The 20,232-nt window shown below is 44.4% G+C and overlaps 1 protein-coding gene and 1 long non-coding RNA gene across 2 annotated transcripts in view; one reads left to right on the top strand and one right to left on the bottom strand.

Annotated features, from left to right (window-relative positions):
- The window catches only part of DSTYK (dual serine/threonine and tyrosine protein kinase), a 49,375-nt gene extending 44,897 nt beyond the window's left edge, over positions 1-4,478 (top strand). Inside the window, exon 13 of the mRNA XM_043569256.1 lies at positions 98-4,478. Coding sequence (XP_043425191.1) covers positions 98-285 — 188 coding nt within the window. The 3' untranslated portion in view covers positions 286-4,478. The remainder of the gene's footprint in view (positions 1-97) is intronic.
- Positions 4,133-20,034, bottom strand: LOC122476494. The gene is made up of 3 exons (XR_006295510.1): positions 19,888-20,034; positions 18,868-18,962; positions 4,133-4,841 (listed from the first exon to the last, which is right to left on the bottom strand). It is a non-coding gene; the product is annotated as an uncharacterized LOC122476494 (long non-coding RNA).
- Between the last annotated feature and the right edge of the window lie 198 nt (positions 20,035-20,232).

Below are 20,232 nucleotides of genomic sequence, written 5' to 3'. Positions count from 1 at the left end.
GCCCCACGTGGGCCATCGGTCTGCGAGCCGGTCAGGCCTCGCGGTGGCACCGGCCCCGTCGCTGACCCTGGTCTTCTTTCCACGCGCCTGTCTCCAGGGGCCCGGCCGGAGCGTCTGCCCGTGTTCGACGAGGAGTGCTGGCAGCTGATGGAGGCCTGCTGGGACGGCGACCCTTCCCAGAGGCCCCTCCTGGGCATCGTGCAGCCCATGCTCCGGGGCATCATGGACCGGCTGTGCGCGTCCGCTTCGGAGCAGCCGAACCGGGGACTAGATGACTCCACTTGAAAGCAAAGACCTTTCTCTTTTACTCAGTTTCTTTCCTTCCCCTCACCGGTTGGCCGTGGGAAGAATTGGACGTTTATTCAGAGAGCTCCCTAGGGAACTGCTGCCCGCTGGGCAACTTGAGACCTTCCCAGGCAGAGGCGCCTGCCAGGTAGCGAGGAGCTCGCTGGCCGTCGGGGTGCGTTCAGCGGCTCGCCGATGCCCCACACTATCCCGTCCGCACAAGATCGTGTGGGACACGTAAACACTGAAGAATGCAACGTTCCAGCCCCAGAACTGAAAAGGAGGCAAATGTCACCATCGTCTGCTCACTGTATGTTGCTAAGACAAGTGGGGCACTGCGGTGGCGATAGTACTAAAAATTAGAATTTTTGTAATTTCGGCTCTAGCTAGGAATAGTTTGGTTCTATCCAGTCGTCAGGACCCCTGGAAAATATGAACTTAGTTCTGGGATTGTAAGAACATCGGAACAAAAAAATAACTTCCCGCTACCTGCAGCCGGAGATCTCAGGTCGCAGCAGCCAGAGGCCCCAGTGAGGGAGCTAGAAACGGAGCTGTCTGCTCCTTATGGTGCCAGCGTGTTTACATTGATGGGACCGAATATCCCTGACTTCTGGGGGAGCTTTCATGGGTTACATCACCAAGAGGCCGCATAAAGGCAAAAAAATGTGTGTGTGTGTGTGTGCATATGTGTATATATACATATGCGATTGGATTTTGAGTTACTGGCAACCCCAGGACCCAATCTCTTTTTCTTCCCTTCATTCTTGACATTTACCCCCCCCCCTTTGGGTTTCAACATGGGGAAGGTCCAGTTAACATGGTACCTGGGGATGAGTGTCTGAGTAACATTGACCCATGTGGAGTATCTGGTGAGACCTGAGAAGGGGCAGTGATCTGGAGGCCGTGAACTTCCACGCAAACCTACTAGAAAGATACCACATTGTTTCTAAAACTTAAAAGAATCAAAAACTCTCGTTTTTGTGTTTGAACCTAACACACTGATGTTTTTAAACTTGGGTCAGTGAGATTTTTCACCGAGATCTCTTTCGCAATTCGTCCCTTCTTTTTACCTTGTTTTGAATACAAGGCAAGAAGACAAGCACCAGATGAAAAAGAAGAATGCTCTTTGTAGCTCTGTGTGTGCTCCTCGCCCTGTGTGTTAGCCTCTGGGGCGGTTCCCCTCCCTTGCAGTTGGGACACACACAGTGTGAGCATTTGTCGGGAGATGTACACAGTAAGAAATTCTGAAGGGGAACAGTTTAAATATCGGTGCCTCTCAGATCTTGACTTCGAGCCTCTCTCCACCAAAATGGTCCTCTAGATTTAGAAAACCAGGCAGGTGAAGGAAGAGGCAGTGGAGGTGAGGAGCCTCTGTCGCATCTGCCTAGTCCCCAAGCACTGTGGTCTGTCCCTTGTGCCTGACCTCCAGCTCTGTGAAGCAGGTCCCTGGGTAGATGTGTAAGAAAATGGGCGGACTTGCTGCTGGAATTTTGTAGGGTTGTTTCCGAGAGCATGACCATCTCTTAAACATTAACGGAGTAGAAATGGAATCTAAAGTTCAGTTTTAACTCTTTGGCTATCCCGAGCTCGGATTACGATACGTTTGAGCACAGTAACCCTCTAAGCACTTGGAGCCCTTCAAAAACTCCACATAGTGCTGAAAACTTTTCTACTTGCAAACGATAAAGTGAGACACCCAGTATCTTTGGGTTCTGTGAGCGCCAGCCTTGTGTTGGTAGAATGTTCGGTAGGTCTCTTAACACCTATGTATAGCTTTACTTCTTCAAATCATCACTCCGTTCTTGTCACGTTAACTCGTTTGTCCTTCTGGAAACAATGATGGGGCTTCCAGGAAGCCAGATTTCAAGTTTAAAAAGGAGAGGTGAGTAGTGTCTACCTGCCGGAAAAACAGTCTCAGTGTCTGTTCTGTATGAGATTTCATAAAGGACTTCTGTGCTTCCCTTTTGCAGCCGGTCTTCCTTTACTCTAGCTGGGATCAGGAATCTGCTTCCGTGCTGAAGTCCCATTCCTAACATTCTTCCGAAGTCTTAGTTCCCACCCCCATTCACGGGGAGGGAGGGTCGCTTGTCCTCCACCCAGTGTCCCTTGTCAGCTCTCAGACACCAGTTTCCTAGCAGATTTTTTGCCTGAGTGAGGAGGAAGGAGGATGGGAGGGACCAGTGCTAAGTAAGACAGTAGTTGTGTTAACAATTCATTTAAAAAAAAAAAAAAGTATTTAGAGGAAAGGTGCAAAATATTCCTGAAAATCTCCAGGCCAGCCAAAGTCCACATATAGATATTTGGAGGTGTTATTTAAACACTCAGCAGGCTGAGTGCAGGAGTGCATATATATAACACGCTGCATACTTTGCTTTTGTTTTATAACATTGTCCGCTAATTTCGGATCCTTTGTTCCTTGGCACCCGTTGTTACTACGGTGATGGGATGCCATGAAATGTACTGTACTGTATATTACTTGGGAAGACACTAGGTATTCAAAGAAGTCTGGGGGGCACTTGGGCTATAGAGGGCTCGACAAGACCAAAGTCCTAAAGATTTTCCCTCCTAGATTTGGTTGTATGTGCTCCCGAGTGGTGAGGTGAGATTGTGGCTGGGGAGGAGGAAGGACGGGATGGAAGAATGACCCTCACTGTGTTCTGTCCTTCTAATCACTTCATCAGGGCGGTTTACCCCAGCCCGAAAATGATCACCTGGCCATTTTTCATGTGCTTGAAGTCCGGTCCCTTACGTGACTTCAGAACCGAGTGAGGGACCTTCTTGCAGAGCAATCAGAAAAATAGATGAAGCCCGGAGCCCCGGAGTGGCTGACACTGTGCCCAGGGAGCTGGCAGCGAGGGCAGTCTGGCATGACTTGAGGAATGCTCGCCTGGGTGAGGTTTCCACAGGCACGCGGCTCGCGGGTTGAGCGAGCCTTCCACTTCTCTGGGAAAGAGGGCAGTGTTGGTTCTTTCCGGACCAAAGAGAATCACTTGTGACTCCATCAGTTTCAAGGGAACAGAGCCCAGACAGCAGCTTCTCCTGATTTTTTAACACTAAAGTTCAGGGAAACGTTGAAGGAAAGGCTATTATTAACTACGACAGATGGAAACGGGAACGGTAGAACTCTCCACCAGTCCCTGTCAGCATTTGGATGCATCTTTACCTGAGCTGCCAAAGAGGGGCCAGAAGTCTTTCCCTGATGAGAGAAGAGGTTGGCGTGGCAGGGCTCCAAAGTGATAACTGCACTGCATGACACTTTATTATTATTATTATTATTATTGTTATTGGCTTATTATTTAGCACTGAGAAGCCAGGAGGGATCGGTGATGACAGTAGCCCATGGGGAGTAGAGATTCCCTCTGGCCTTGCTCTGGAGAGAAGGCACGCCTGGTCTCCCATCTGGCTAACCAGGGAGACTCCAGCCAGAGTCCATACTGCTTCAGAGCGGGATAAATGGCCCTTGACGAGTCCTTTGCCAAAAGACTAGTTGCTTCTTTGAGTTTTCAAAGCTTGATTTTTGGATTTGCTGGATCAAGTAACCCACTTTTTCTTTAAAACAACAACAAAAAAGTGGATTGCTCCTTCTAACTCCGGGGGTAGTGGTTAGGGCCAGTGCTGCAGCAAAGTGGATAAGGGGGGGGGGGGTAACCTTCAGAAACTTGTATCGCACTCTCCTTTGGGGGTTGCAAGTAGCACTACTGTTCTTAAAAGGGTTTTATGTTTAACTACATCTGCTTTGTTAACATCCAGTCCAGTTGAGAGGAGCGTAGAGACCATGTGAATACCTGGAGTCGGGGGAGGCCACCTGACTCGGAGGGTTGAAAAGAAAATTGGTCTGGATGGCTTGTTGTCTTTTACCTTTATGTAATATTTTTATTTGTTTCAGAAGGACTAATGTCTATTACAGTGTTAATAAAAGCATAACGTACTGAGTGTGTAGAATGAAAGTGCAATAACCAGAGGATGTTACGTTGGCCCAAACCCAGTCCTTCTCCTCTCCCTTCTTGTGCTGCCTCGATCCGGAACATGGCACACAGGACCGCGTTGTGTTTTTACAAGACGTGACTTTGGGTTAAATCTTCGTCCAGTGTAACTTTGAGTGGTCAGGTTTGGTTTTATAGAGTATCCTGTATACTTGTTGGGATGTACAGATACCACATGTGCTGTATAATAAAGATCACATTCACGTTTTAGTTGACATCTCCTTGGCTTTGTTTTCCCTTCCCTCCCCAGGTTAGGAAGACGCCCCCTATTCGTTCCGTTTCCACTGGGACCTCGGCAGTCAGAGGCCTTTCGGTGTGCCTTAGAGAGCGATGGAACGTCTTACTGCCCCAGGCATGTTGCTCTGGACTTCTGGGTGCCTGGCCTTATGGCTACCAGAGGGCGGGGCAGGCGGATGGGAGGTAGGACAGCAGAGAAGATGCGGGCGAAGTCGAGTGATAGCAATTCACTTTTCAGAGCCTCTTCCTGGATTCACAGCCTTTTCTCCAGCTTCTTTTCAGCACGAACTTGCAGCGCGCTGAGCCCAGGCATGGGCCTGGCTCCTCTTTATTTCACTGTGAGAGAACGGAATCTATATACTGGTGTTTCTGCATTTGGAATATTTGAATTTTCTTTTTAAAAGGTTAAAAAAATTTTAAGTTTATTTGAGAGAGAGCAAGAGGGAGAGAGAGAGAGTGTGGGAGGGGCAGAGAAAGAGCGAGAGCGAGAGAGAGAGAGAGAGAGAGAGGGAAAATCCCAAGTAGGCTCCACGCTGCCAGTGCATAGCCTAACGTGGGACTTGAACCCATGAACTGTGAGATCATGGCCTGAGCCGAAACCAAGAGTCGGGTGCTCAACCGACTGAACACCCCCCCACCCCCGCCCAGGCACCCCAGGATATTTGAATTTTTTATTTAGGCTCACCCCACTGTTCAGATCTGCTTGCCCAATACGCCCCATCGTAGACCCCTAGCAGCTGAGTGGCACCACCTGTAGTCACCACGGAATGTCAGCCAGCAGCTTGCGGGTGTGTTTGGTGGGGTTTGGGGTTACCGGATTGCACTTGTGTGGCTGCGTCACTTTTTGCTACAACTGCCTGTGATGTGACAGCAACACGAGTTTGGCCAGGAGGTGGCAGCACACCCTAAAATACAGTTGACGTGTTTGTGATGGACTCTGGGTGCCAGGGTTGGAGCTGAAGTTCAATCTGGATGGTTCTCAGCCAGGCCCTACACAGTAGACGTTTCATGCAGATGAGCCTCTTAGGCTGAAGAAACTTTCCACTAGCTCCAGCCACCCTCACAGTAAATGCCTCCCATCTTATATGTACGTACTCTCTGTTCTAGTATAAAGTTCAGCACGACTGAGTTTGCTTCACTTTTTCTCTTGCCATGATTACGCTGCAGAAAACAGCTTGTGTTTTGCGCATTTTTAGAGTGGGCGTGGTTTCCCAACAACACATCCCTCCTCAGGCTTTTTCCCTTGAGTAGGGCTACTGGGGTGGCCTTCCTGGTCCTGTGTTTGGGTGGAGTTCAGAGGGGAGGGAGGGGCCGCCAAGTTTCTGAACATTGTTAAATTCGATTTCACAATTTCTGCCTTCAGCAGGATCCCAAGGAGTCCACAAAGTAATAACTGAACAACCTCCTTTCAAGTGCAGTTACGATTGGCTCTGAACTGGTTGAGGCCTTTTAGGGCCCTCCTAGGGATGGGCTGTTCCTCACTATACCCTAAAGGTAGCATTTCAAATCAGTGGGAAACCAGACTATTTTATAAAACTGGCTATCCACTTGAGAAAAAAAAAACACGCAAAAGAAAAAAAGATCTAAATGTAAAAAAAAGAAAACTATAAAGGAGCAAGTATTTCTATATGCTAGGCACTACTCTAAATGCTTTACATATATAAACTCACTTAATCCCCACCACCACAACCCCATTTTACTAATGAGAAAATTAAGGCACAGAGAGATTAACCAGGGTTATGCAACTGATAAATGCCAGAGCTGGGATTTGGACCTAAGGTCCAGCTCCAGAATTTCTCCTTCTACAACTAACCACTACACCATGCTGCCTCTGGGGGAAAATGCATGTAAATATGTTCATGTATAGTTTGGGGGCAGGGAGAACTTTCTTGAGTGTGATCAGGAAGCTAGCAGCCATAAAGAAAAAACATAGAAATTATAAAGAATGTATATGCAGCCAAAGACACCAAAATCAAAATTTAAGATAAATCACTAATTTGGAGAGAATGATTGCAGTATATAACTGATGATCATTATGTTCATTTTTTTTTTTTTTGAGAATGCACAGGGGAGGGGCAGAGGGACAGGGCGAGAGAGAATCTTAAGCAGGCTCTACACTCAGTGCATAGCCTGGTGTGGAGCTTGATCTCACAACTGTGAGATGATCTGAGCCAAAAGCAATAGTTGGATGCTTAACTGAGCAAGCCACCCAGGCACCCGTAAAATGTTCATATTTCTAATACATGAAGAAATCAAGAAATTAAAAAATCTACAAGCAAATCGACTAATGCATTTGTTATTACTGTCATTTAAAAATTTATTTTGTGTGTGTGTGTGTTTATTTTTGAGAGAGAGGGAGAGAGGGGAGGGGAGGGGTAGAGAGAAAGGGAGACAGAGGATCCAAAGCAGGCTCTGAGCTGTCAACACAGAGCCTGACACGGGGCTTGAACTCACAAACCGTGAGATCCTGACCTGAGCCGAAGTTGGACACAACCGACTGAGCCACCCAGGTGCCTGGGCTAATACATTTTGAAAAAGATGTGCATCCTTGAGGGGCCTGGGTGGCTCAGTCGGTTAAGTGTCTGACTTTGGCTCAGGTCATGATCTCGTGATCCACGAGTTTGAGCCCCGTGTCGGGCTCTGTGCTGACGGCTCGGAGCCTGGAGCCTGCTTCGGATTCTGTGTCTCCCTCTCTCTCTTTCTCTGCCCCTCCCCCGCCTGTGCTCTGTCTCTGTCTCTCTCAAAAACAAATACACATTAAACCAAGTTAAAAAAAAAAGAGTAACTTCGTATGACTCCCTATTTTTGGTAAAAATGCCTTCTGTCTCCCATAATCCCAAATTAAATAGAGATCTAGTCCATCTCTGTCTCTATATGCACAGAAAAAATTTGTGAGGATACATACACCTATCAAACTGATAACAGTGGTTTTCCTAGGGAGAGAACTCCAGCTTTAGTGAATTGCATTTCTGTTATTGTGTGAACATCTGTTTTTCTTGCAATTTAAGAAAGTGAATGACGAGTACCTGGGTGGCTCTGTCAGTTGAGTGAGCGTCCGACTTCAACTCAGGTGATAATTTCGTGGCTTGTGAGTTTGAGCCTCACGTCGGGCTCGCTGCTGTCAGCCTGTCAGTGCACAGCCCACTTTGGATCCTCTGTCCCCTTCTCTCTGCCCCTCCCCCGCTTGTGCTCTCTCAAAATCAAATAAATACTAAACAGACAAAAAAGAAAAAGAAAGCGAATGAAATGGCTAATTCAAGGGAAAGGAAATAGGTATCGGAAGGATATCACAGGCGCACAGAGAATCGGTGGATAGGCTCCGTGGTAGATCTCCAGGCGACTACCAAGGGCTTCCCTCCCTCATGAGGTGACAGGAAGAATGTCCTCACTGGGCTCAGCACAGGCCTCAGGCCCATCTCTTAGCTGTCTTGGCTCGCAGCCCCGTCCTGGCCACATGTGACGAGGAACTCAAGCAAAGGCGCCACACTCTTTGTACCTGGACCGGGAGAAAGATTCAGCAAGCCTGTGGCTCGCCCTCCTCACGTTTACCCTCCTCACCCTTCCCTTATTCACTCTTTTCCTCTTGTTCACCCCTCTTCTCTCACTCCTGCTCCAAGTGGTCTTCAAGAAGCCAAAGTAGAGGGAGAAGAAAAATCTCCAGGAGAAAGAAAGGTGGCATAGGCTAGCAATCTACTGTATTTCAGTGACTACACCCAAGGGGGGGCTGGCTTCCAGGAGCAGAAACCCTGTGATAGCAGACCTGTTTCATTTATTTGCGTCTAATGTTTATTTATTTATTTTGAGAGAGAGAGAGAGAGACATGAGGAGGGAGGGACAAAAAGAAAGGGAGAGAGAATCCCAAGTAGGCTGTGTGCAGTCAGCAAAGAGCCCAACACGACCATGAAGTCATGACCTGAGCCAAAACCAAGAGTCAGATGCAACCGACTGAGCCACCCTGGCACCCCGGTGAACCTGTTAAAGAAAAAAAACTTGGGGTGCCTGGGTGGCTCAGTCAGTTAAGCGTCTGATTCTTGGTTTTGGCTCGGGTCATGATCTCGCTGTTTCGTGAGTTCAAGCTGTACATTGGGCTCTGCACTGGTGGCATGGAGCCTGCTTGGGATTCTCTGTCAACCTCTCTCTCTGCCCCTTCGAACTCGTGCTGTTTCTCTAAAAATAAATAAGTAAATAAAAGATGGGGTGCCTGGGTAGCTCAGTCTGTTGAGCTGCCAACTCTTGATTTCGGCTCAGGTCATGATCTCACGGTTCATGGGTTTGAGTCCTGTGTTGGGCTCCGTGCTGACAGTGCAGAGCCTGTTTAGGATTCTCTCTCTCTCCCCCTCTCTGTCCCTCCCCTGTTTGTGCTCTCTCTCTCTCTCTCTCTCCCTTCCTCTCAAAACAAATAAATAAAACTTAAAAAAAAAAGTCAATTGCTTTCCTATATACCAGCAATAAACAAGTAGAATTTGAAATTAAAAGACATAATACAATTTAAATTAGCATCCCAAAAATTAAATACTAAGGTATAAATCTAACAGGAGTATGTTTAACATCTCTGTGAGGAAAACCACAAAACTCTGATGAAAGAAATCAAAGTAGAACTAAATAAGTGGAGAGAGATTCATACTGATGGATAGGCAGAGTCAGTATTGTCATGATCAGTTCTTCCCAACTTGCTTTGCAGTTTCAATGCAATCCCAACAAAAATCCTAATAAGTTATTTTGTGGCTAGCCACAAATGAACTGTAACGTTTCTATGGAGAGGCAAAAGACCCAGAATAGCTAACACAATATTGAAGGAAAAGAACAAAGTCAGAGGATTGACATCATGTGACTTACGATAAGGCTCTGATCACAGTTCATGAGTTCAAGCCCCACATCAGGCTCGGCACTGACAGTGCGGAGCCTGCTTGAGATTCTCTCTCTCCCCCTCTCTCTGCCCCTCCTCCACTTGCTCTCTCTCTCTCTCTCTCTCAAAAATAAATACAATCTTATAAAAGCTACACTAATCAAGACAGTGTAGTATTGGTGAAAGAATAAATAGACCCACATAAATACGGTCAGCTGATTTTTGGCAAAGGAGCAAAGGCAATACAGTGGAGAAAGAATGTCTTTTCTTTTTTTTTTTTTTTTAAATTTTTTTTTTCAACGTTTATTTATTTTTGGGACAGAGAGAGACAGAGCATGAACGGGGGAGGGGCAGAGAGAGAGGGAGACACAGAATCGGAAACAGGCTCCAGGCTCCGAGCCATCAGCCCAGAGCCTGACGCGGGGCTCGAACTCACGGACTGCGAGATCGTGACCTGGCTGAAGTCGGACGCTTAACCGACTGCGCCACCCAGGCGCCCCGAAAGAATGTCTTTTCAACAAGTGGTATTGCAGTAACTGGACATCCACGTGCAAAGAAAAGAACCTAGGGGCGCCTGGCTGGCTCAGTCAGTAGAGAATGCAACTCTTGATCTCGGGGTTGTGAGTTTCAGCCCCATACTGGGCGTAGAGCTTACTTCAATGAAAATGAATCTAGACACAGACCTTATACCTTTCATAAAAGTTAACCCCAAATGGATCACAAAATTAAATGTAAAATGCAAAACTACAAAGTTCCTAGAAGTGGGGTACCTGGGTGGCTCAGTCGATTGAGCGTCTGACTCTTGATTTCGGCTCAGGTCATGTCTTGTGGTTCGAGCATCAGGTTCTACACTGACAGTGTGGCGCCTGCTTGGGATTCTCTCTTTCCTTCTCTCTCTGCCCCTCCCTACCTCTGTCTCTCTCTCTCAAAATAAATAAAATTTTAAAAACTAAAAAAAAAAAAAAACTTCCTAGAAGTTAAAATAGGAAAAATGCAGATGCCTTTGCACATGAAGGTTTTTTAGATCCAATACCAGGCATGATCTAAAAGAGAATTGATAAACTAGGCTTTGTCAAAATTAAAATGTGAAAAATTCCGTCAAGAGAATGAAAAGACAAGCCACAGACTGGGAAGAAATGTTTGCAAAAGACAAATCTGGTAAAGGACACCTATCCAAAATATATAAAGAACTCTTAACACTCAACAGAAAACAATCTGATTTAAAAATAGGCAGAAGATCTGAACAGACACCTCACCAAAGAAGATATATAGATGGCAAGTGAGCATAGGAAAAGATGCTCCACATAATACGTCATCAGGGAAATGCAAATTAAAACAAGAGATACCATTATGCACCTATTAGATTGGCCAAAACCCAGAAAACTGACAATACCACAAGCTAATGAGGAACTTTTCATTGTTGGTGAGAATGAAAACCGGAAGACAGTTTGGTGGTTTCGTAGAAAACTAAACATATTCTTACCATACAAACCAGTGATCATACTCCTTGGCATTTATCCAAAGGAAGTGAAAAGTATATCCACACAAAAACCTGCACATGAATGTTTTGGGGAGCTTTGTTTCTGATTGCCAAACTTAGAAGCAACCAAGATCTCCTTCAGTAGGTGAACAGATAAATAAACGTTGCTGGTGCATCCAGACAATGGAATACTATTTGGTGCTGAAAAGAAATGAGCTGTCATGCCATGAAAAGACAAGGAGGAAACTTAAATGCATTCTGCTAAGTAAAAGAAGCCAATCTGAAGAGGCGACATATTGGATGATTCCAACTATACGACATTCTCGAAAAGGCAAAAAACAAAACAAAAAACAAACTAAAACCCCCACAAAACTATGGAAACCATAAAAGGATCACTGGATGCCAGGGGTTGGGGGGTATCAGGATAAGTAGGCACAGCCCAGAGGATTTTTAAGGCAGTGAAATTACACTGTATGACACTATAATGGTGGTTATATGTCATTATGTATTTGTCAAAACCCACAGAATACAACAAACAGCAAGAGTGAACCGTGATATAAACTAAGAACTTTGGGTGATAATGACATGTCATTGTATGTTCATCAAATGTAACAAACATACCCCTCTGGTGGAGGCCACTGATAATGGGGGGGGGGGGACTATGCATGTGTGGGGGCCGGTGGTAAAGCTCTGTATTTCTGCTCAGTACTGCCATCAACCTAAAACTGCCCTAAAACATAAAGTGTATTTGGGGTACCTGGGTGGCTCAGTCGGTTAAGTTCTGACTTCGGCTCAGGTCATACCTCACCACTTGTGAGTGGGAGCCCTGTATTGGGCTTTGTTGACAGCATGCAGCCTGCTTCAGATTCTGCATCTCCTTTTCTCTCTCTGTCCCTCCCCTGCTTACGTCCTCTCAAAAATCAATAAACATGAAAAAAAAATGTTAAAAAAATAAAGGCATTCACTCTTGCCTTAAAAAAATATTTAGGGGCACCTGGGTGGCTCAGTTCGTTGAACATCTGACTTCGGCTCAGGTCATGATCTCACAATTCATGGGTTCGAGCCCCTCGTCAGGCTCTGTGCCGACCGCTTGGAGCCTGGAGCCTGCTTCGGATCCTGTGTCTCCCTCTCTCTCTGCCCCTCTCCCACTCACGCTCTGTCTCTCTCAAAAATAAGTTAACATTAAAAATAAATAAATATTTAAACTAGGAATCAAAAAAGAATTGCTAACATTGCTGAAATGATTAACATCATTTTATGATGTTAATGTGATATCAATGGTGAAACCTGATAAAGATCCTGTGAAAACTGTATAAACCAATACCAATTAAAGGTGCAAATTCTCTAACTAAAAATTCAGCCATATTTCAAAAGAACAATTAATTACCAAGAGAGGTTTATTTATTTATTTATTTATTTATTTATTTATTTTATTGTTTTTTTTCAATGTTTATTTATTTTTGGGACAGAGAGAGACAGAGCATGAATGGGGGAGGGGCAGAGAGACAGGGAGACACAGAATCGGAAACAGGCTCCAGGCTCTGAGCCATCAGCCCAGAGCCTGACGCGGGGCTCAAACTCCCGGACCGCAAGATCGTGACCTGGCTGAAGTCGGACGCTTAACCGACTGCGCCACCCAGGCGCCCCAAGAGAGGTTTATTTAAAAAGAGCAAAATCGTCCTCTATCAGGAATTAATCAACATATTACATTATATAAACATATTTGTTTGAGAAGTTAATCAACCATTCCCATAAAAACTCTATGTAATGGGAAGCCTGGCCGGCTCCGTCAGTAGACCATGAGACTCTTGATCTCTGGGTCATGAGTTTGAGTTCCACATTGGGCGCAGAGCTTACTTAAAAAAATAAAAATGAAAAAAGGGCTTAGAGTGTTCGTGTGACAAGAAAGTGCCAATGTGGCTGGAGAAGGAGTTTCAGGATATGAGAAGTAGCAGGTCAAATTAGTTGTGTATCATTGCTACATTTCATTCATAGTTCATCACGGGAGTTTATCATAATGTATCCATTCCAGAGTCCAAGTTATTTGGGTTGTTTCCCATGTTTTGTTATTATGAACAACACTGCTATGAACATTCTTGTACATCTCTCTTGATGCAGTTGTGCAACAGTTTTTCCCCTATATATATATATATATATATATATATATATGTAGAATTTCCTGGTCATAATACATACAAAACTTCATTTTCACGACATAATGATGAATTGTTTTCCAATGTGGATGTACCGATTCACACTCTTGAGAGAATTCTCTCACAAGACTTTGGAGTGCTCTTTTTTGGCAACTTTGTTGTTGTAAAATATCTCATTGTGGCTTTAATTTGCATTTTCCTGATTATTGATGAGATTGAGCATCTTTTTTTTTTTTTTAATGTTTATTTATTTTGAGAGAGAAAGAGAGTGTGAGCGGTGGAGGGGCAGAGAGAGAGGGAAACGGATAATCCCAAGCAGGCCCCATGCTCAGAGGAAGCCTGACGTGGGACTTGATTTCACAACTGTGAGGTCATGACCTGAGCCGAAATCAAGAGTCTGCTGCTCAACCGACTGAGCCACCAAGGCACTTTCCTCCATCTTAAACAAACAAACAAAAAAATTGGCTCAAGCTCACAACCCTGAGTAGAAGAGTTTCATGAAGATCCTTTTTATATGTTCTTTTGGGTGGTGTCTCCTTTTTTGTTGTTGTTGTTTTGCGTCGTCACAGAGCCTGACGTGTGGCTCGATCCCACAAACTGTGAGATCATGACCTGAGCCGAAATTGAGTCAGATGCTTAATCAACTGAGTCACCTAGGATCCCCTCTCCTTTTTTTCTTATTTACTTATTTTTTTTAATGTTTATTTATTTTTGAGAGAGAGAGAGAGCAAGCAGGGGAGAGCCAGAGAGAGGGGGACAGAGGATCTGAAGCAGGATCTGTGCTGACAGCAGACAGCCTGATGTGGGGCTCGGAATCATCAACCATGAGATCATGACCTGAGCCAAAGTCAGTCGCTTAATTGATTAAGCCAAACAGATGCCCCACCCTCTCCTATGTAAAAAAAAAAAAAAAAAAAAAAAAAAAAAAATGGATTTGTAGGGCACTTGGCTGACTGGGTCAGTAGAGCATGTGACTCTAGATCTTGAGGTCATGAGTTCAAGCCTCGCATTGGGCGTGGAGCTTAAAAAAATGGATTCGTATATCTTTATGTATTCTGGACATGAGCCCTTTCAAGTTCTCTGGATGAATAAGCTTCTAAAAGAGAACATCTCAGTTTCTGGGAGCACCACAACAGAAGTCTCCACACCCCCTAGCAGATGAGATGAACACCCTCAGTATTTGGATTGTGGCCTGGGATGAGCTAGACTTTGGATTCTGTTTATAGAATTTACAGAATAGATTCTGTTTATCCACTGAGGGTGGAGATATTGGGGAATAAACTCTTCTTCCATCCCACTGTACGGATTTATTGCCAAACAGTACAGTTGCTTTCTTTCCTTGAAGTGCCCAGAGCTTGAAGTCTAACTTGTATAACAAGTCGTCTTAAGTTTCCCTTACAAAAAAGGTAAAATTAGAGGTTATAGAAGGAAAAATGGGTAAATGGGGGAAAAACTACAGTGAAAATGGCACTAGGGGCTTTAATGTTTTTTAAAGGGCTTGAATTTGAAATTCATCAAGTATATTAGCATCCAGTCCAGTAAAGATGATGAAAACCATTCCACTGGCTTGGAGAGTCAGAGAATTGCGAGGAAACCAACTTGCTATCTTCACATAATGTTTTTTTATTGTCATTGTTACCGTTTCCTTTAGGCAATGTTTTCCTTTGTTTTTTCAAAGGAGCAACTGTGGGTTTTCTTTATTTAAAGCAACTTTGAATGATTATTTTGGTTTTAGAAATGGTTTTTAAATCTTTTCAGTTTGAAAGTGTTCCCTCCCAACCCAAATGGGGTCTGAGCATTCTCGGGGAGTGGAATTAGTTAGGACCTCTGTAATCAAAAAATGCTTTGGGACAGCACAAGCAGAAAAGCTTATCTTTTATAAAGGCCCAGGGATATTTCACAGAAGGAGAGGACGTAATGCAGCGTGTTCTCGGGAACAAACTGGATGCAGAAAGTGTTATCTTTGACTTGCTTCTGAACCTCTGCTTTATTATTCAATCTGAAGCCAACCAGCATGGTTTCCATCTTTTAGATGCCAATAGCCCTCTCATTCATATCTACTCTCTTCAAGAGATGTGCCACACTATGGGGGCCACTTAGTCCTCATTCCAAATTCTTGGGAAAGGAGTCTAACTGGGTTCTGCTTGGGTCAGGAGCTTATCCACAGAGCAATCAACTGTGGCCTGGGGTGAATAGGGTGCATCATGTGAATGAGGCTTCTCTTTCTGCTAACTTACGGTTGACAAGTGGAGGCACACTGAACTTGCTACCTCATTTGTGGGGCCCTGTGCAAAATGGAACATACAGGGCTCCCTTGTTAAAAAATTATCAAGGATTTCAAGGTGCCTGGGTGGCTCGTTGGTTAATGATCCGACTCTTGGTTTCAGCTCAGGTCATGATCTCACGGCTTCGTGAGTTTGAGCCCCGCATCGGGCTCCATGCTGACAGTGTGGAACCTGCTTGGAATCCTTGGTCTCCCTCTCTCTCTGCCCCTTCCCCACTTGTGCTGTCTTTGTCTCTCTCAAAATAAATAAATAAACTTAAAAAAAAAAATGAAGGATTTCAAGATTGCAACAGTAGAACATTAAACCAAGGGTGGAGCCCTTCCAAGTGTAGGGTCCTGGGTGACTGTGCAGGTCTCCTGCCAAGAAACTGCTCCATGTTCTGGACCTGGAGGAAGAGCCTCCAAAAGGAATTGTCAAAACTTGGAATCAGTGATGCTTGTTTTTGGAATTCATAACTTAGACGAGTGTTATGTTTTCCACCTTTCCCCCCTACTTCTTATTCCCTCCTCAGATCCAGTAACTTTATGTGGAATTGCTTCTTGAGTGTGAATAAGTTGACTTTTTAAGTCTTTTGTCTCTTCCTTTCAATTATTAGACAATGATCTTCTGGAAGGTTGTACAAAGTGTGCATTTGACTTGGTGAGTCATCTTCATAAGAGCTGATGAAGGAGTTAATGTCCTTTTTTTAAAAAAAAAAACTTTTTATATTGAATTATTTTAGACTTACAGAAAAATTGCAAAAACAGTCTTGAGAGTTTTCATATATCCCCCCCATCTTCCCCTAATGTTAACATCTTACATAACTATAGTACAATAATCAGAACCAAAAAGATTAATGTTGCTACAATACTCCTAACTAAAGACCTTTCTTGAATTTGACTAGGTTTTTTGCTACTGTCTTTTTCTTCTGCTAGGCTCCCGACCAGATCCCACATGGCATTTAGTTATTTCTTAGTCTCATGCAGTCTTTGAAAACTCTTTTGACTGTCTTTCCTGACGCTTTTTTGAAGAGTATTGATCAGTTATTCTGTCAAATGTCCTGCAATTTGAGTTTTTCTGATGTTTTCTCTTGATTAGGCAGAACACTGCAGGTAATAATGTGTCCTCAATGCATCCTATCAGGTTCATGATGTTGCTTTGTCTTATTACTGGGAAGTTATGTCATTATTTTGGGGGTATGTGAAACACTACCACTGCTCTAAGAGGCACAGCTATATGAATATATACTCAGTATCACTACCTCCTCATTCCTGCTACCCCATTTCATTTACTCCCCTTTTCCATCTTTCTCCCACCTATCCTCTACAGGTAGCCACTTGCCTTGGTTTCCGATTTATCTTTCCTGTACTGCATTTCTTTTGCACAAACGAACAAATGTGCTCTGTTTTTTATATTCCTTTCTTTCTCGGGGTAGCATTTGTGCTTTGCATTTTTCACTTAGCAATATGTCTTGGCAACCGCTTTATATCAATTCGTAGAGTTCTTCCTCATGTACTAATTTTTAAAAAAGTTTTTTCATTTATTTTGAGAGAGAGAGCAAGGGCAGGGGAGGGGCAGAGAGAGAGGGAAGGAGAGAGGATCCCAAGCAGGCTCCACGCTCAGCATGGAGCGCATCACAGGGCTCGATCACACGATTGTGAGATCATGACCTGAGCCCAAATCAAGAGTCAAATGGGTGGGGCGCCTGGGTGGCTCAGTGCGTGGAGTGTCCAACTCTTGGTTTTGATTCAGGCCATGATCCCAAGGTCATGGGATCTAGCCCTGTGTCAGGCTCTGCGCAGGTGTGGAGTCTGCTTAAGATTCTCTCTCTCTCTCTCTCTCTCTCTCTCTCTCTCTCTCTCTACCTCTTCCCCTCTACCTGCTCTCGTTCTTTCTCTCTTAAAAAAAAAAAAGTCAGACTCCTAACCCACTAAGCCACCCCTTCCTCATTTTTTTAATAGCTGCGGAGTATGCTATTGTGTAATGTACCACAAATGTACAAATACTTAGATTGTTTCCAAATTTTTGCAATTACAAATAATACTGCAATAAATCACCTTGTGTATATGCCTTTTTTGTTAATTAATTAATTAAATTTCCTCTGCCTAATCCTTCTTGTCTCCAGGGAACTGAGAGCTGTGTTGATGTTACTATCTATTTCATGTTTTCTTTCTTAGCTCTGCCTATCTTTGAAGTCTGTAATCTCTCACAATAAGCATGGATTGTGGTCGAGTACATTTTCTGAGAAAGTCCTCACTCCCTGACTAGGCCAATAATTTGGGGGGCACCCCCAGTCTTATACTACAGTAATGGTTCTCAATCCCGTCTGAACATGAGAATCTCTAAGAATCTTCTAAATATATCAATGCCTAAGAATGCTCTAGGCAGATTTTGCAATTAATGCAGAATCTCTGGGTGTGGGACTGAGGCACCTGTATTATTCTGAGGTGCCCCAGAAATTCCAATGTGCAGCTAAGGTTGAGAACCACTGGGTTAAATCCTTGGAATGTTACAAAAATCTCCTGGCCTTCACCATATTCCGTGATTTGATCCTTGCTGACTGGGAGGTGCTCCGCTCAGAAAATTCCTGATTTTTACCTGTAGGAGACGTAAATAGCAGCTGGCTTAATTTAGGGAGAATCTGTAAAAGTATTTAATGAGATGCAAGTTCAACCTAGTCAAGAAATTTTTTTTTTCCCCATATAAAGTCTGAATGACAGCTAAAAGTTGCTTCAAGCCAAGAAGGAAAATTGTTAAATTTCCTTTTCTCCCCTTCAACATACAAATCTGGGTACCTTCCTTTGTAGTTGGTCTATTAATACACTCCAACTAACACTTGTAAAACAGTCCACCAATTATGCTGTTTTTCATCAAATCAAAGCAACCGTGACTTGTAAAACACAGTTATCTTATGTAGCACTAAGAAAGAAAAAAACCCACTGCTAAACAATTATGAGGTATAATTAAATGTAAGAGATTTTTAAATGTGGGGAGCCACATTTAATATACGCATATTTGAATTGATGAAGTGCGGTCGATCTTTTTTTTTTAATTTTTTTTCAACGTTTTATTTTATTTTTTTTTGGGACAGAGAGAGACAGAGCATGAACGGGGGAGGGGCAGAGAGAGAGGGAGACACAGAATCGGAAACAGGCTCCAGGCTCCGAGCCACCAGCCCAGAGCCGACGCGGGGCTCGAACTCACAGACCGCAAGATCGTGACCCCGCTGAAGTCGGACGCCCAACCGACTGCGCCACCCAGGCGCCCCAAAGTGCGGTCGATCTTTAGCCTAAACCTCTTCTGTGAACTCCAACTCAGTATGGTCACTTGAGTTTCTCACATGTCCCAGTCTGGACTCCCCATCTATCTTGGCCAAAGCCGTTCCTTTTCCTGCATTGTCTGCTCTGTCAAACGGAGCACCCCCTGCCCCCCCAGCTAGAAACACAGAAGTCATGTCAGACTCCTGACCTCCTTTGCTTTCCAAATACAAAAGACCTTTCCATTGTCAGTTCTGTCTCCTACCCCTCTCTTGAACGCATTGCCTTCCTCTTTCCCTCTTTCCTGGCTTTGAGTCGGGTCTTCCTCGTCTCTCCACAGGATTACTGCAGTGACCTCCTACCTGCTTTCCACTTCTCGAATCAATCCTACTCCACAATATCCTCGTTTTCCTTCTCAAACATCAATCCGATCATATTATTCTTCACTTAAATTATCCTACAAGACAAATAGTCCATTCAAAAGACAAGCAAAGTGAATAAACAGGCCACCCTACAGAAGAAACGAATACACATTTATGCAGGTGCAAAGTTCATCACGAAATAAATGTCACAGTGACATCTCCCCGCTTATCCAATTGGCAGACTTTGAGAGAACTGGTAACGAATGATTGTAAGAGTGTCTGCACACTTACTTACCGTTGTTGGCAGTATAATATTTTACATGGCACTTTGGCAACGTTTTGGATACGAGAAGGAACGCAAACTGCCTGATATCTCTGAGCCTCAATCGCTGTATTTGGTCCAGTGGGGCTGAGATCTCCCTTAAGGGCCTCAAGGAAGGGAGGTCATTCAGGGGAAAGGGATTTGTAATAATACTAGCTAAAATTTACTGGGCGCTCGCCGTTTGAAGCGCTTCATCTGTGTCAGCTCATTTAATCTCCACGATAACCCTGTAGGTACTAGCATTATCATCACCCCCAATTTTACATAGAAGAAAACTGAAGCGCAGAGAATAAAACTTTGCCCAAGGGGCGGGGTTAGTAAGGGGTGGAGCTGGCATTAAATCTACAGAGGGTGATCTAGCTCGAGTCCTGTTTTTACAGTAAGCCTACACCACTCTTTTCCTTCTGATAACCCACAGAACCCATAGTTGAAATTTGTTGATAAAAGAATTTGTTCTTCGTGAGCAACCATCAACTGGCCTTCTCTAATTGCTTTGTGTATCTCACCACAGTCCTGTCGGATAGAGCTCGTGAGAACTCGGCCCACCTCTCATTCCAATTCATTTTCAGTGTCCTGGTCAACGCTGGGTACACGGTAAAGCCTGAGACAGAGGCCTAACAAAAGCTATCGAACATTTCTCTGGGACCAATGGCGTATCTTTACAAATAGGAAGTAATTTTCCCGAGACTGAAACATACACAAACGACCACGCGCCTTGGGGACTATAGCTCCGCTCCACATCCGTGCACCACAGCCGACCTTTCCCGCTTTCCTACATCCGTCGGACTTTGCCCGGAACCTTTCTTGAGGGCATCGGAAGCAGCCGGCCGGGACAACGCGGCTGAACACACAACACAGGAAGGACTAGCAGTCTAGCTATATGCCTGAAGTTTCTCGTTCGCCTACATGATTCCGGCGAAAACGGCCACAAATTACTGCACTTCTTAAAGTACTAGGTGACGATAGCTTTTTCGCCCCTCAGTCAACATCATACTCAAGTGATTCTGAGTTAGTTCTTCTTTTTGATTAGGCATATGTATGGA

This window comes from Prionailurus bengalensis, chromosome E4, assembly GCF_016509475.1.
Source record: "Prionailurus bengalensis isolate Pbe53 chromosome E4, Fcat_Pben_1.1_paternal_pri, whole genome shotgun sequence".
In the NCBI taxonomy this organism is placed as follows: domain Eukaryota; kingdom Metazoa; phylum Chordata; class Mammalia; order Carnivora; family Felidae; genus Prionailurus; species Prionailurus bengalensis.
Note: the sequence above shows the minus strand (reverse complement) of the source record. Positions and strands in the feature narration are given on the sequence as shown.